We start from the raw sequence: 18,214 nt of genomic DNA, 5'->3' as shown, positions 1-18,214 counted from the left end.
ATAGATTTCTTCAGAATTTCTCAAAACCTTGAATATGCTAACTTCGCAACAAATCTTCAAGAAGGTAATATAGTACACATTCTGTCTCAGACTTATTTAATCACAGAGCCCTTTGGTCAGGGGAACACATGGACATTTAAAAAAACACATTCCAAGAAACACACCATTTGAGGAACATCTGGGAGGAAGAAAGTCCCTTATGGGTCCATATTAGGGGCCCACATATTTGAGCACATCACAGGCTGGAGAAAAAGAAAGGGGTTCAGGCACATTTCCAATGTACTTGTGCCTCTGAGATCATCGGCATCTGCTATCTCAATTAGACTGAAACATCGCTAGTCTTAATGCTGACACCAGGGTACAGAAACATAGTCATTATCTACAGACCCTGTCAGTAATAAAGGGAGATGTGCTTCCCAGGTTGCCGGAACTTCCCATGTACTAAGTGTAATACAGGAATTATGCTTAAGGTCTTCCATTGCCAGATTTTAACTACCCTGTTTCGTTGACTGTAAAATAAGAGGATTAGAAGTGATCACCACTAAGATTCCTTCTAATATGGATATAATTAATGGTTTTATTTTCACAAAGTTATTTCATATTGTTTTCCTTTCCACACACAGTTCAACATAATTGGACTCAACATACTGGCCCTCTTGGTTTTTTGCTTATAAAAAATCCTATTATACAAATTTCTTTTCCTGTTCACAGAAATGTTAATTGCTCCCCAAAGCCCAGACCTTCCTCTATGAAGCTTTGACATCCCACCCTCACAAAAACAGAATCACTCCTCCTCCTAGACTTCTAGAACATATGACTCATTCCTCTCAAGACTTTACACTTACTGCCGAACTTGAGAACTTCACCACCACTTGGGGATTCTTACTCATTTTGTATCTTTCCCCAACATTAAGCACATTTTGCAAAGAGTGAGCACACAAGTGACTGAAGTGATGTGCCTGGTCCACCGGTGCCCATAACGGGGTACACAATCCCCTGTCCTTGTGCTACTTGGAATCCCTTTCTCTTTCGCCTTCCCTTATGCCCTAAACATTAACCTCATCCTTTCTAAAGGAAAAAGAATGACACTAACATATCAAGTGTGGGGAGTACAATATTCTGTGCTTGGTAATTTACCTTTCTCGAGGCTATTTGTCAAAATGTATCAATAGCCTTGGTATTCTGTGACCTGATGATTCTTCTGATGAATTTTTATCCTGCATATGGAGGTACAAAGCAGCTTGTAATCACTATGCCAAACAGCAGGGGACTGGTTAAATAAGTCATGGTATGGTTACATGACTGCATATAGTGCAGCTATTAAAAATCATGGTAACGTGCCAGTTTTCCCAACTGGCACTACTGGAATTTGGGGCTGGTTATTTGTTGTGGGAGATTGTTGTGTGTATGTAGTATGTTGCAGCATTCCTGGACTCTACCAACTAGATGCCCTCCGTTGTGATGATAAAAAATGTTTTCAGACATAAATGTCCCCTAAAGTCATTGGAACAGGGTGGAGAGGCAGACTGAGGTGGCAGACAAAAACTGGTTTAAAATATTTGACACACAGGGGCGCCTGGGTGGCTCAGTCGGTTGGGCGTCTGACTTCGGCTCAGGTCATGATCTCACAGTCTGTGAGTTTGAGCCCCGCGTCGGGCTCCGTGCTGACAGCTCGGAGCCTGGAGCCTGCTTCTGATTCTGTCTCCCTCTCTCTGACTCTCCCCCTTTCATGCTCTGTCTCTCTCTGTCTCAAAAATAAATAAACATTAAAATATTCGACACACAGAATGTGCATAATATACTAAGTAGAAAATGTAGTTATAAAAAGTTTAATCAGTATGTCTACATTATTTAAAAATTTTTTTCTAATGTTTTTTAATTTATTTTTGACAGAGAGAAAGAGAGAGAGAATGTCAAGCAGGGGAGGGGCAGAGAGACAGAAACACAGAATCTGAAGCAGGCTCTAGGCTCTGAGTTGTCAGCACAGAGCCCAACATGGAGCTTGAACTCATGAACTGCGAAATCATGATCTGAGCTGAAGTCGTTTGCTTAACTGACTGAACTACTCAGGAGCCCTAAGACTACATTATTTAAAAAACAAAATAAAAAGATGAGTGTGTATAAGTGCACACGTGTGTGTGTCAGAGAGCAAGACAAGGAGATAGCTTTATTAAAAGAAGGTTATTTTCTCCAAAAATGACTGTTTTGAAAGGGAAGGGAAAATAAATACCTGCTAAATTTATATATTACAGGGGTGCCTGGGTAGCTCAGTCGGTTGAGCGTCTGACTTCGGCTCAGGTCATGATCTTGTGGTTCATGAGTTTGAGCCCTGCGTCAGGCTCTGTGCTGACGGCTCAGAGCCTGGAGCCTGCTTCGGATTCTGTGCCTCCCTCTCTCTCTGCCCCAACCCACTCACATTCTGTCTCTGTCTCTCTCAAAAATAAACATTAAAAAAAAATTTATATATTACAAAATGTTGTCCAGAGGTCAATCTCAATGTCAAGCTATCCCGCCCCTCAAAAATCATTTTGCAAAAGCTAAGAACTCACAGAGCTAGGGCATTCTACTGGGATGGGACCTCATGCATAACACTGTTCAGAGGTCAAGAGACAGATAAACGAAATTTAATTTGGATCCCAGTTTACATAGTAATTAACTATAGCTACTACCACACATTTTTGCCTTCTGTTTCCTCTCAAATTTCTTAAGAAAAATAAATGTGTGAGATTTTGCTAGATTTGAAATGTTGTGAATGGAGTCCTAACTACTGGACATATTTGGATAAAATTCAAGTAAGCTGTTTTCTGTTCAAATTTTATATTTAATGACATGGAAACTTGACTGAAATAGAAACATCCCATAAAAGTACTTATAGTGTACCTGTGTTTTGCAATTCTATTAAGTTTAGCAATGTGGGTAAATGAGGAGATACATTCCCTGGATTGTATGAGAAAATAAGCCAACATAGTATCTTGTTCACTGTTGTGCCCCTGTGTAGAGAGGCACATAGCAGGGCTCACATTTATTTAATGAATGAATGAATGTTACAAATACGCTAATTATGGGCTAGGCACCTACACAAACTGTCTCACTGACCCCTGTAGCCAAATAATTCTATGATGTAGGTAATTGATATCCTTATTTCTACAAGCGGAAAAACTGAGGCTCAGTCAGATCAAATAACTTGCCCAAGGTCACAAGGTTAGTAAGGTCCCATTATGCAATGATTTTTCTAAGAATTTCATCTGTTAATATTATCTAGATAAACTTGGAGGACAAGCATAGCATGCTTGCTGAAAATCAGAGTATTAGATCATATCTTAGCCTCAATATCCATCCTATCTGTCCCTTCTTGTTCCACAAGGACTGAGTGGAAGGCTGAGACCTAATCCTACAGAGTAAGGTATTTCACTTGCTTTAACTACAAAATTTAGAAGGATTTTTTAAAAGATATTTACAACCCAATAATTATTTTAATATGTTCAGGTGTCACATTTTGTCATCAGAAACTTTATTACTAAAATTAGGAGTGATACAGGAAAGTCAAGATGTAGGAAAGGATGGTTTAATACATAAAAGATGCCCTTAAATACTAACTAAAATACAGATGTGACTAATTAAAATAACCTTATATTAAATCTGAGTTTTTACTTTCCTTTTTTGTATGGGACTCAACAATAGTGCTAAAAACCCATCAATAAGCCTTTAAGGCTGGGTTTCTCATAAAGCCTCAGAATATGGTAACATTCCTGGTAAACATTCCATACAAGCATGGCCTTTTTGTTTTCCAGTGAGGGCATGACACGAGTCTCCAGGGAGCGGCAATCATACAACACTAGAAGTCCGTGCCAACAGAGTGCCTCAAGCAAGGACAATTATGTCTCCAAGAAGAAGGAGGAGGTTAGCGAGTAGAGAGAGCAAGCACCCAGGAGCACGAGGGGAGGGCAAGAAGAGAAACAGAAGGAGAAGAGGGAGGATAAAGGTAGGCCAGAGGTCAGAGCGCCATCACTTCTCTCAGCAAGCTGGAGAGTCCACTCACCTGGTGAGTGCTGTTAGAGCCAGGCATCCAGATATGAAAAAAAAGGGGCCTTTCCTCACCCTCAGTATTCCAGCCTATGCAATCCACCAACCCAAATTATGTAGACCAAAACAAACAGAATGAAACAAAAGAAAACACACTTTATGTTCAGAGGCTGTCAACACATTTCTTTTTACCAAGTACTTCTTAAATCAAGTTTAGCTCCTACTGAAAGTCTAAAAGTACAATGTCTGTTCATGAAAATAATAGCAAATGGATCCTCTCGTACAAGGGAACTATGTTCAAAAATAACTTTGTCAAAACGCTGCCAGAAACATTTTTTTTAAAACAACCCTACAGTTAAAAAGCTTAGCAATGCTGTTTAAATTCTTTTAAATGTTTGATCAGGAAAACAGGAGCTGAGTTAATGCAGAAATGAAACGCATGTACGTAGAGTTCTTCTAAGCCACAATTCAAATATCTGAGGTAGGGCTTCGGTTTCCAAAGCAGTTACACAATCTTCTCCAATCCTCACATTAGCCTTATGAAGTAAGTAGGAAAGATGTCATTATTTCATTTGGAAGATAAAGAGACAGGCCCACAGAGCTAAGTAATTTTTGAGTAAGGTCCAAGCTGGTGAAGGGTAGAATGAAAACCAGAATTTAGGCTTTAGGCTTTGTGGTACATGCCTAACTTTCCACTTTCAAAAGTGTGAAAAAGACGTTTGAAAACCTAGGAATTTGTATTTCTTTAAATCATGCTCTAAACTGTTGTACGGCTACCTAAATACAAATACTTTTAAGTTTATGGTTTAAGTATGTAAGAAGACTCAATACTTCAAGGATAAGTGAGTCAGGTCATCTTTAATTTGTGAACGTTATTTATGAAGAGAGAGAGGGGAAGAGGATGGAAGACAGGAGGGAGGAAAAACGAAAGGTGGCCATTCATTCCCACAGCAAGGATGTTTGGAAAGTAGTCACAAGAAACGGAGTCCCAGAACAGCTGAGTTGTTGACATCTTTAACTCGAACTTTCAAAAAGCCTGGAATTTTATCTGTCCTGTACAATCTTAAACATACTTACTTCAGATATTTTGTGTGAAGTCCTTATGAAGTCCTGAATTTCTTAAACATAGCTTTGGATGACTACAGATATGCTTTACAAAGTATGACAGCTCCTCCAATTCACTCTTCCAAACAATACCTTCAGAATTTCCTGCTGCTTTTAACTCTCTTTAGGGGAGATAGGGCATATGCCCATTTCAACTATCTAATTTCAGCTGACTGTGCTAGGGCTTTCTTCAATGAGACAGATTCCCATGCTTTCTCATTCTACCAGAGTTCAGCCTGGCTCAAACTTTTTTCTATTGCCTATGCCAGCATTCCCCAAGGTGCGTACTGAGGACCACCAGTATTAACAGCTATTAATGACTTAATGTAGACAAACAAAAATGAAGAAAATCTTAACTGAACATACATAAGGAAGACCCCCTCTGAAAAGTCACAAAGGCTCTAAGAAATCTTATAGTAAGGAAATATATTTATTTTTCTTGATCCATCTTATCACATTTATTTGATTTGCACCCACTATAGCAAGAAAATCTTGAATCATCAAATTGGCTATACTAGATCATTTTCAGTGAAACTCAACTCAGAATAAGTAACACGTTAAAACATAACGTCCAGTATATATTTTATCAATACATATATGATGTCGTATTAATCTTACCGAACAGTATTTCTTTGGGGGAGGGATATTAACATTACTTGCATTGAGGGAATTATTGATTAGTTTATTTTTTCTTTGACGGGGCTTCCTGGCTAATTAAACACTCCAATCAAAGGAGATAAGGCCTAGACTGACTATACATTTTTGAATATTTAAGTGCAGAGCTAACACCGGTTTAATACCTTTTATCTTTAAATGCTAATTTCTCCAACTGGCTTCTCCAAATTATATCATCCTCTGTTTTATTGAAGAACATCAGCTTCACTTTCCTTAAAAGAAAAAACAACAACAACTCAAAAAGAACTATTTCAGTTACATTTAAAATATGCATGAATGGAAAAGTCTAAACGTAAAGTGGCATGAATGTTTTTTTAGTGCCAATTAGGTAACCCAAAGTATCAAAAATAAAAGAATCAAGTTAGTAAAACAGCTAGGACTAGAAGACGTAGGGTAAGGAAATGATAAATGAGGAAATGAGAATACGTCTATTAAGGTCCACTGAGCAATTAATTTAGAATACCTTAAACTAATCTAATAGCCTCATAAAGGATAGTAATTAAAGATAAAGTTACATACCTGAGACTGGGTATGTTAGTCAAAGCATAATTCAGTATTTTAACCATTGGTGTGAAGCCTGTTCCAGCTGCCAATAAAAAGAGATCTTCTAATTCTTGGAACTGGGATATTTTAAAACTGCCCTCAGGATTGCTTACGGAAACAAAATCTCCTAAACAATGAAATATAAACTAAATCAGAAGAAAAACAAATCAGGGAAACTGACGTTAGCCTAGCTAAATTTAGAACACTGAGGAGTAACAGGATGAATTCATAACTTTCAGACTACATCTTAGTCTTTAAGGTATGTAAGGAGTTTGGGGAATACTCATTAAGCCCCCAAGTATGTCTGGATTATATCCTTATAACCAAATTGATAATGAGGTTTTATTACACTCATTTCCCAACATTATTTTCCCAAACCATCTGCAGTCTCGATTTTACAAACTACTGACAAGCACTTAAGTACAAATTCTCAGTAAAGGACTGATTGCTAAACTAAATTATAAGCACCTCAAAAGCAGTGTCTATGTATACCTGTCTTACACGGTACAAGGTGGAGAATATATACTCACTGCTTACATATGGATTCTTAGCCATAGCAATAAAACTAGTAGGAGAGAAAATGGAAATAGAAAAGTATTCTAAAATCTTACGTTAGTAAATGTGCTAACTTCACCTTCATGAAATCTTTGAAAAACCTATTAAAACAACAGCTATTCTGAATTGAACGCCTATAAAAACAAAGCAAGATCAGAAACTGTACTTAGAGCATGCTACTTCTCAATCTAGAATAAAAATATTTGAGCAAAACATTTTCTGTAGTGCATTTTTATATAACCACTATGTACCACTCATATAAGAGAACTGCCTTTAAGACATTTCAGAAATTTTCAATGTAATTTTAAAAACAGAAAAGTTAAACATGTTTTAAAAACAATTTCAAATAATTTGCTTTATTTCTTTAAATGCTTGGATGTTCATAATTTTTCCTTCTTGTCCACAGCAGGATAGTAAGGATCTTGCAGTAATTGATGAATTAAGTATCAGAAGGTAACAGAAGCTCCCGTTATAGTTCAAAAGGACCATAAGATCAGAACATCTTCAGGAAAAAGTCAGCTGGTTGTTTACTAAAGATGCCTCACAGAATGACATTAACTTGATAACTTCTGTCAACAGTCCAGTCCTTCAACGTCATAAAACTAGACTCAGGCAAGATACCTGATTTTAATCAAGTTCACAAGATGTTAAAAGTATACCGGCCAGAACAGAATTGATTTACAAAAGGCTATCTGTACCTAGTGACCTGAACATCACACACCCCTTCCAGGGCATCTCATTCTCAGTATCAGAACACTTGGAAGGCCAACATAATCATATAAGAGTTGCTTGGTGAACATGGAGTTGAAACAAAGACGTGGATAATTTTATAGCGTAGCTCATTTAAGCCATGACGAGGCTTTCATGAGTTATCACTATCATGCCAGTGTGTCCCTCCAAGGGACACAGGTATTGGGGCCATGTCTAGCTCCCTTGGATGAAACTGAAAAAACACTCATCTTATTCTTTGGGCTTTCCCTTTCATGCTCTAGGCTAAATCTCCACCCTGATCTGTTCACACGATCTCTATGAAAAGGTTATAATAACACTGGTTCAGTTTCCACATGCTGTCTATAATCACATGTCAGGCTACCACAAAATGATAGTCACCTTCACTAGATTTGCAGGGATCCCAAGATTCTTTAGGTTCCGATTCATATTCAATATTTTGATCTTTGTAACCAAAGAGGACTAATCATATCCATTATGTAGAGACTGGCTTAACTTCCAGAAAGCAACAAATTTTCTTTATTTCCAAATTTTAATGACCTATCTCACTGGTACCTCAATGTTACTGCTAATGCTATGTTAAAAACAGGAAGGGCACTTTTACTGTCAAACAAAAGGCAGTGAAAAGTTGAAGGTACAGAAAAAGGAATAGAAACAGGAATAGGGGTCTTGAAATCACAATAGATTTCATCATAGTCTTTTTATTAATTCTTTCAAAGTACACTTATTGAGAGCCTGTTATGTGCCAATTGCCATGCTGAGGTATAGGAACTATAAAGATAAGGAAGACAATCTTTACCCTCAAACTCAAAGTTTTGTAAAGAAGGAATATTATTTATTCTTATCTGAGAACTATGAACAAAGTGTTAGTTACTGAGGGGTTCACGAGAAGGGCGGCTTCATAAAAGAAGTGGTATTTTGTTTGGGTCTTTAAAAAAAAAAAAGGTACCTGACAGGTAGAGGAAGGACTGATGGGTGTCCTACGTGAGGCAACTGCATGTACCTATGAATGAGGGTGACAAGCTTGTGGAACTCTGAGTAGCATAAGTACTTTGTATTTATACAAGTAGTTACATGAGAGATGCAGCTGGAGGGATCATGAAAGTCTTTATAGGCCATGCAGAGGACTTAACTGTTAAGTAATGGACACCCGTCAGACATCTCAAAGCTGCAGAGAAACATGATTAAATTTCTCCTCAGGGCATCTTGGAAATGCAGATAAACAGAAACAGAAGGACTCCATTAGAGGCGACTGAGAGCAGTTAGAGGTCATGAGAAGGATGATGAAGGCTTGATCCGAGAAGGTGGCAGAAGGGAAGGAAAAGAAAAGATTAAAAAGCCACTGGGAGGTAGATTCACTGGACCTTAATGGCAGACTAGATCGGGAGGGAGAAAATGGGAAGATTCCAGGATAACTCAAGCCTCTCGATGGTGTCAAAAATGAACTGTGATGCTATAAATAATAAAGATGAGGAATATGGGAGTAAGGGTAGATTAGGTGGGACAAAGAGAACATGACTTTGGTCTCAGGCAAGTTGAGTCTGAGATATTTGATAGACTCCCACATGGAGATAACCAGAGGATAAGTATAACACGGCTCTTATCTAGAACAGAAATGAGGTTTAAAAAAAGAATACGAACCAATCTGAAGCTGATCAAGCTCTGGTGTGAAGAGTCCAGCAGGATAGATTTTGATCAAAAAGTAGATGTATTTATTGTTGAGAAGAACTGGTTCCTTGAACTCTGAGAGTAAGGAATCAGATACAGGTGTATATGGCTTCACAATTTCAGTACCTAGAAAAAGTCATGACACAGAAATTCAATTTTAAAAATCTCAAAAGCCCTGAATAAAGACAACACATACAAATATTATGATGCTATCACTACATATTGAAAACTGTACATCTAATATGTATATGATTCTAACTATATGTTCTCCCTAGAGATGCACACACATACTATATACAGAGAACATGTAGTTAGAATCATATACACATTAGATGTATACACACACACACACACACACACACACACACACACACACACACCCCTGAAGCCTATGCATGCTGAAATAAACTTAACAAATCAATATTTTACCCATCATATAAACAATGTACATTTATTATGTGCAGTATGATAGGGACTCATGGTAATAAATGTAGACATCCATCTATTCCATCAGCATATAAACTTTGTAATGGGCCACAAAAAAAAAAAAAAGACATCAAAAGTTTACACAGAGGTGTAAGGAGGTACTTACATAACAATTTTAATTATGCACCAAATTTTTAACAATGGTTACAGATGGCCATTGGGATTATTGGGTTAAGAAAGGGAAGAACTTCACTTTTTACTTTATACATTGTGAGCTGTTTTAATTTTTTAATATATATTGCTTTGGCAACTGAAAGAAAAAATGTTAATCCAAATACTTCCAACAATATACTATTAAAAAACACGAACCTAATAAAAATTTGTGTTATATTTTAGCTAGCCAAATTCCAAAGAAAGAGGAGCCCCCACACATTTTTAAGACCAAAATTTTATACATGGCTCCTTGACATCTAAAAATTGATCCACCCGTAAAATTATAATACATCGACAATGACCACACTGGGAAGACAGCAGCTACTGACTGACAGCCTGGCACTGGTGATGGTGAGGAGGGAAACTTAATAGTGCTGTGGGAACCTACTGTACCTACCAACCCCCGGCTGGCAGTCTGCTAGACTGACTGCAGGGAAGACTAACTGACATGAGAATGTGACCTTCTGCAGCTTCAGAAGGCCAAGAAAATGTTAGAAGGATAAGAAGGGTGTTTGAAATGAGTAAATGAAGTAACTTTAGGATGAAAATGAGGGAGAAAGAATTCAAGTAAGGACTGTCTTTATAGAACTTCTTATACTGGCAGCACATGTAAGGAAATCATTTCTAATCATCACTCATTTTCAGTTTTACACATTCAACTTCCGAAATGACACAACCATATGTGGTTACTAAGAGATACTGGGATGTGTTTCTAGTGGCTGTCTCCCTGAAGGACCACTTAGGCACTCCCTCCCCTCTTTCCCTTAGTGTTCTCAGTAATAAGTAACAGTGCTGGTGGAGCTCTCTCTCTGACCGGCAGTTTCTTCGCTCCCTACAGTGATACAGCAGGGCTGCGGCTCCAACACGCAGGAACGCTGCATCTACGAACCTAGAACCTGGCTATTAATCAGTCAGCTGCCAGAAGCATTTATTAATAACCTAAATAGTTACTTCCTAAAAGGATTAGTACTGATTTGCAACTGCTAATAAGGAAAGAAACGGTTTCCCCAAAACCTTTATTTACCTTACCTGTAATAGTTAACTTGAGGTAAACATGTTGCCCAACTGGCACCTGAAGATGAGTGCTTGGTGGCAGCATCAGGCAGAAAAGCTTCGTATCATGAGTAACGCCTTCCTTGGAAATTAACCGGCACTTTCTGTAGTATAAACCTAGAAAGTGATGCATTTTCTCTCATTGATAAATAAATTAAATAAAGTAACACTAGACTAAGTGAAAGCACAGATTCAGCTTCTATACTTAGGAAAGCTCAAATTTCACTAAAATGCCTACATGCTTTAAAAATTCATCAGGGGCCCCTGGGTGGCTCAGTCGGTTGAGTGTCTGACTTCGGCTCTGGTCATGATCTCACGGTTCGTTAAGTTTGAGCCCCATGATGGACTCTGCTGACAGCTAGCTCAGAGCCTGGATGGAGCCTGTTTCGGATTCTGTGTCTCCCTCTCTCTCTGCCCCTCCCTCACTCACACTCTGTCTCTCTCTCTCAAAAATAAACATTAACAATAAATAAATAAATAAATATTCATCAGTAGTTTGAATATCTGAAAGTTGGAAATTTTTTCATTTTATTCTCTGAGATATCTATTTTTAAAACTGTAAACACCTCTGTAGTTTGAAAAATGACTTCACTAAGTCTTATTTCCTCATATCTGTAATTGTAACATATTAAAAGCATTACATTCTAAGAAATTAAAGCCTAATTTATTTCTTCTTAAATTCATTTTAATAATTTCATCTTTTAAGCCTTATATTCACAGCTGTATAATTAAATTACAGATGTGAAAAATATTTGATAATCAACAAATCTACATTCTAAAGTCTTTTCTTACCAAATGGTTTTGAAATTCAAAGTATTTAAGGTTTAACAATATCAGTACTATTAAATAATTTGGAAATATTTCTTTGATAAACAGGAAAAATATACATTCTATTTCTCTATGTTTATGTATATATGTATATAAATTATATAATTTTAACTGTTAAGAAATGATTACAGCAAAACTTTTATATATAAGGGTGTAAGTTTTCATTATTCAAAAAATTAATTTAAGAGAAAAATGAAAATTCCCAGTTTGTGGTACTAATGTATAAACAAATAAAAAGAAACAAAGTATTTCTATAAATTTTGAAAATATTTGAAATTAATATCCCAAGCTCAGGAAATATGATCTGTACATAAAACAAACTAATATCATTTAAGTTAGAAGAACTTGTTATCGGAATTCTGGAAGCATTAACATTTTCACTTACAAAATTCTTTTTTGGACATAAATAGTACACCAGACAGACTGATGATGCTGGTTTGTTTTGTTATTTCCTCTCTTATAAAACAGCATTTACAGAGATGGAAAGGAATTAACTCTGATAATTTCTTATCCTAATTATTCTCTCACCTTTTTTTTTTTTTTTACACCTAAAAATATTTAAGTAGGTACAGATTTACTCAAGATTTTAGGGGGTGAAGGCCCAACACCTAATAATCAATAGTGAGGAAAACTGAAATTCACTTATAATCCTAAGAAATCATTTTGGCCACAGTATCATCCAATTTCTCATGTTCCCTTGTCCCTGTGGGCCCTAAAGACCCCAGTCACTAAATCTTTCCACTTGCTTCCATGGTAGCTCAGCACGCACATAAGTTTCGAGTATAGCACTGCACACCAAAACCAAGGGGCACTCTTCGAGTCACCTCATTCTAGTGCCAGGGCATAGCTTGGACCAGACTATAGCTAAAGGAATCACTGTAAAGTTATCCTAGAGCACCTAATCCAGTATTCAACTGACAAAGGATCAATGGACATAGGCTTACCCACAAGGAGAAATGCAGGTTCAAGTGATCTCCTTGTCCCCTCCTTTCTGGGACTCAGAGTGAGAATACAATCAGAGATCCATGTAGTATATGTCTAAACATTTAAAAGTTATAAATCACATGAATGACTGTTAAATAATGTCCTAGCAGGTGAGGTTCAAATTCAGGATTCTTGAATTTCTCGGAGTTCCATGCAGGAAGATGGCAGAGGATGAGAGCTGCACCCCCACTGACTAGCTATGGCCTGCCCCCCTTCTCCTCTCACCCCCCCACCCTGTCTGACACTGAGTGGAGCTTTATGTGGGTGTGGATACACATCCCCTATGTTTAAGCTCATCTACTTGCTTTCCTCATAAATAGCCTTGGCCACTCCTTGAATGCAATTGGATCTGAGGACACGTGAGCATGAATTCTGGGTTCCAGATGCTCGGAGTGCAGTGTTGAAGGAAAGAGGGTGAACAGTAGGTGGACATTTCTTGGCCCTGCACACTTCTCATCCTATGGGAGGGGTGTGACTGGAAGAGAGCCACTGGGGAGTTTTCCAAGTCTGGAGTCCAGGGCGAGTGCCTGTCTTGCCTAGGCCTAAGGGCCTTAGTGCTATCTTATAATGAAATGTAATCATGCCCTTCTGAAAACTTTACTGATGGATGAAAAGGTTCATCCTCTGATGACAATGCCAACTCTAGTGTCTGCCAGAAAAGATGTGCTACAGGAAGTATGCATCTCTTCGATTATATTTAAAACACAACAAAACCCTGGGTTACAGTAATTTACTGACACTTCTTGTTAGAGTTCATAGAGTATTCTTGCTATTTAACACCAACGAAATAATTTCAACATCTTGCCTAGAAGTCTGCTATAATTTCAAAGAACATCCAGATTCTAAAAATTTCAGAAACATTTAAGGAAGCTTTTATCTTTTAATTATACTGAAGAGAGAGACAGCATAGACAGATGGCCCTGAAACATAGGAGGAAAAAAGACTATGAAGCAGATGTGCTGACTAGTTCAGTCTGCACAATGCCATCATTTAAGTGTCAGGTTTTTGGCTTCGTGAGCATAAATAATTAGACAAGAAAATGAGAAACTGAAGTAAATATAAGATGGTGAAACAAAAGCATGAGACAGAAAAATTTCCATCCCAAACACCTCACTTCTTTTAATAACACACATATGATATCACTCAGGGTAATACTGAAATACTAAGGCCAATATGATAATTTGGGCATACTCTTTCCTTCTGGTTGAAAAGAAACATGAAAAACACGTTTCTTCTGTTCTTCTAAAGAAAAGAATTTCACAAGGCTAAAATCCAGATGAAGTCTTCAGTGGGAGAAGGAGCAGAGAGAGAACCCTGGTTTACGAGTTCACACTGCCATCAATCTGGTCTTCGACTCCTACTCCAACTTAGCATACTTTTAAAGCACCTATCCACTCTTATTTTCCCTACTGGAAACAGAGGCTTGTAGAAGGTAAATAGCTTGTGCAAGGTCACAGAGCAGCTGGAGAAGATGTGGAAAGAGGCAAGAAGTTATTAATGAGTTTCTTACCCCAGTTCATAAGCTTTGTTCAAAAAGTGTGAGAACCACTGTTCAACACTAGCTTATGGCTCTTTAGTGCCTTCCTCCCCATTCTAACTATGTCAGTACAAGCACAAATTTATAGATTATCCTTCTATCCTTTACAAGTTCCTACTATATAACGTACAAATTAAGGAATCAGTTCAGCAAGTCAAGATTCATCCCACATATATCTCTTTTTGAATATCCCCATTCTCTTCTGTTTTGATCGATGATACTTCTTAGCACTCATTACTACTGTCAATCACCTAAATGTCATTTACTTACCTCCTAATTTGCTATCTATCTTTACTCATCGATTCCTCCCAGATCTTCCTGAACAACATAGGGCAATCAGTTAGTGGGACTACATACTTAAAAATGTAGTCTTGGGGGAAAAAAACAACCCAAAACATACTAACATCTATAATACTTAAAAATATATGTACGTACTAAATATGTCCATACAGGAAAAAAACCACAACTTACAGCCATTCAATCCAACAGACATTTCACTTAGAATCTGTCACAGTTCATACTGTACGGGCCTTGCTAGCCATCTGTTTGTGCCAAGACAGTAACCTTGATGAGCAGTGAACCTCGATAAGCAGTGAACCTGACTGCACGAATGATGTTTAGAACACTTCAGTATAAACTATTTTCAAGCACTGTACAAATGTATAACATTTTGACTACTGATAAAATAATTCAAACTTATGAAGTCATTAGAATATCTTCCTATACTGAAGAAATAACAAATTTGAGTTATACTACTTTTATTTTCTTTTTTAAGCTTATCTATTTATAAAATAGAAAGAGAAAGAGAAAGAGAAAGAGAAAGAGAAAGAGAAAGAGAAAGAGAAGGAGAAAGAGAGAGAGAGAATGCCAGGCAGGCACCGGGCTTGATGTCACGGCCTCATGAGATCATGACCTGAGCCAAAATCAAGAGTCGTACACTTAACCAACTGAACCACCCAGGTGCCCTGAGTTATATTACTTTTAAAAGAGTTACATAACTGCATTTATTTTGTTGTTTTTAAAAAAATTATTTAGGCTTTTCACTAATTTTGATAAAACTTGCACGTAATCTCTAGTAGTACAGTTTTAATATCCTCGCCCAAACCATTCTTGTATATATGAATAAGAATACATTCACAACCTGTCTTCCAACGCTAAGGATGACAGTTATCTGTGGGCATACATCTGTCTCTTCATATACTGGGATAAAACACAATGAAGCAGAATGCTCAAAAACTGAGAATTTTCATACATAATTGGTAATTTAGTAATATCAAACTGACAATAAAACACAGATTCCTCTTTGTCTTAGCTGTTAAAAAAAAATATTCCTAAAGTTATACTAAGATGTTTTACTACCTTAGACTGATGAGAATTAAATCTTTCAAAGTGAGGATTTTGTGGAGTTAAACAGTAACAGTGAACAGTAGTAGAAAGGTGGCTCTTTCTCCAAGACTAGATTCAATGGAGTCTTAGACCACACACCATTTAGCAAGACTGGCACTAAACTGGAACACTTCTATACCCATCACCTTTCTTCTCTCATTCCACAACTAGTAATGCAGCCAACACTGTATACTCAAGTCCCTGAATGACCTGAATTCTAAGGTTTTAAACTTCTTCCATTTATCTCTTAACACAGTAAATAATTTCTTACACAGTTACAGTCTGCCCCATCTATTCTGTGTTTCTTCAGATTTCACGTTTGGGCCATTTTGATAGAGATGAAAATAAGACAGCAAGATGCGAAAGCATTGTATGGTTACTGAGTATAGGACAACTTCATGCCTGCTGGGTAGAGGAGATAATTTAAGAGAACAAAGCACAAGAAGTTTTTCTTTGCTATTTTCAGTATTTCTTCATTTCTAGTACTTTTGAATTCTTATTTTAGACAGCAAAGAAACATGGATGTACAGGCAAAATTTGGGGAGCAGTGAGGAGGTGGTTCTTCCTACACCTTCAAGAAGGTCTGTTCCATTGAGAGAGCAAGCAGCTTGCCTGCAGAATCATGGGCCTACAGAAAGTCTCAATTAAATGATTGCTTACAGTATGTCAACAAGCACATTTATGAGTACAGACAGTACCTCAGTGTGTGTGTGTGTGTGTGTGTGTGTGTGTGTGTGTGGTTTTTGTAGTTAAGAAGCTATTATGAGGTGCACCTGGGTGGCTTAGCATCCAACTCTTGATTTTCAGCTCAGGTCACGATCTCATGGTTTGTGGGTTTGAGCCGTGTCATCGGGCTCCACACCAGGCATGGAGCCTGCTTAAGAATCTCTTCCTCCCTCACCCTCTGCCCCTCTACAACCCACACGCATGCTCTCTTTCAAAAAATAAAAACTAATAATAAAATTTAAAAATTTTTAAAAAGAAGCTGTTATGAAAGTATAGGTCAAGCCACGTAAAACTGTCAAGTTTCCTAGGTTAAAAATAGAGTATCAGCAATTTCACATAGTTCAATTTACATTAAAAAGACAGTTACAGATTCAGTAAATATATTTAACATAAAGGTTTATAAGTGGCTACTGACATCACAATTATGACAAAAATTTAAAAATTCTTTTTTACAATTTTGTATCCCAATATTCATGTACTGAGTTGTTTGTTGGCAAATCTTTAATACTAACTTTGGGGGCGCCTGGGTGGCTCAGTCGGTTAAGCGTCTGACTTCGCTCAGGTCATGATCTCACGGTCTGTGAGTTCGAGCCCCGCGTCGGGCTCTGTGCTGACAGCTCAGAGCCTGGAGCCTGCTTCAGATTCTGTGTCTCCCTCTCTGTCTGACCCTCCCCCGTTCATGCTCTGTCTCTCTCTGTCTCAAAAATAAATAAACATTAAAAAAAAATTAAAAAAAAAAATACTAACTTTGGTGATCAAAGTCCCCACAGTAAAGGTAACTGCATTAAAATAAAATTTTAGGTTGGGTATAGAAACAGTAACCCAATTACCTATCAGTTTCTGAACCTTGACAGACAAACAAGTTCCTCACCATCACACACACACACACACACACACACACACACACAACTATTTGCTCATAATTGTCATCTTGGGGGTAAAAGTGGGAGGCATCCAACTTATAAGTGGTAGTCTAGTCCCACTGATAAACAGTTTAAAATATCACCTATTACATTTGGATTAAAGGCAAAAATTAAGTAGTTTTCTCTTCCCTAATTATGTTCTTTGCTGTATTTTAATCTTTTGTATAAGTAAATTCTAGATTTGACATGAAAAGGTACTGCATTAAGTCTTCAACTTACATATCATTTCAAACAACAATTCTTTTAGTTAAGACATTTCAGTAAGAGGAAGCCAGCATGCTAGTATCATAAAGTCAATAATTTCAACAAACTGAAAACCTAGGAACCACGTGATGGACTATAAACATTTTATGTTATTGACAGCAAGTTAATCACAATAATTTGATGATATAAGTATTCAACTTTGCTAGTGAATAAAATAATCTACAATTCCTGTCACCATTTAAGGAGGGGAAAGGAAGGAGAAATTATCTTTGCTAATTCAGCCAAATAAATAAAAGTATCCCCTAAACTCTTAGTCATTTTCCAAGGTGGAAAACTTAATTCAATGAAAAATACATGCACTGCTCCAATTTTAGACAAGAAAGCTAAAGCTAACTATGGTGGTTCATGACTCAAGCAGAAATGTATGGCAGAGACAAAAGAGTTTCTAGGAAGCCTCAGGAAATTATAGAGAAAACCTGAGAGATACTCATTCTAACAACTTCCAAACAGAGGTCACTCTTAGTTCCTAGCATCATTTATTTCTTGGGCTTGGCTTTTATCTGGTTTGCCATGATTTTTCAATCACTAGATACATCATTTCAGGGCAAGAGATTTCACTTTAATAGTATCTCTTTTC

At 37.2% G+C, this 18,214-nt stretch overlaps 1 protein-coding gene across 6 annotated transcripts in view; it reads right to left on the bottom strand.

Annotated features, from left to right (window-relative positions):
• The window catches only part of CYB5R4 (cytochrome b5 reductase 4), a 99,357-nt gene that overhangs the window by 9,709 nt on the left and 71,434 nt on the right, over nt 1-18,214 (bottom strand). For 5 of the 6 annotated variants that reach the window (XM_060616086.3, XM_060616080.3, XM_060616081.3 and 2 more), the window contains exons 11-14: nt 10,966-11,106; nt 9,271-9,423; nt 6,322-6,472; nt 5,928-6,014 (exon numbers count right to left, since the gene is read on the bottom strand). In XM_060616086.3, the coding sequence (XP_060472069.1) occupies nt 5,928-6,014; nt 6,322-6,472; nt 9,271-9,423; nt 10,966-11,106 (532 nt within the window). The remainder of the gene's footprint in view (nt 1-5,927; nt 6,015-6,321; nt 6,473-9,270; nt 9,424-10,965; nt 11,107-18,214) is intronic. The other variant, XM_060616085.3, reaches the window with a different exon arrangement.

This window comes from Panthera onca, chromosome B2, assembly GCF_046562875.1.
Source record: "Panthera onca isolate mPanOnc1 chromosome B2, mPanOnc1 haplotype 2, whole genome shotgun sequence".
Classification (NCBI taxonomy): Eukaryota; Metazoa; Chordata; class Mammalia; order Carnivora; family Felidae; genus Panthera; species Panthera onca.
The sequence above is the reverse complement of the archived record's forward strand: the minus strand, read 5'-3'. Positions and strand labels throughout refer to the sequence as shown.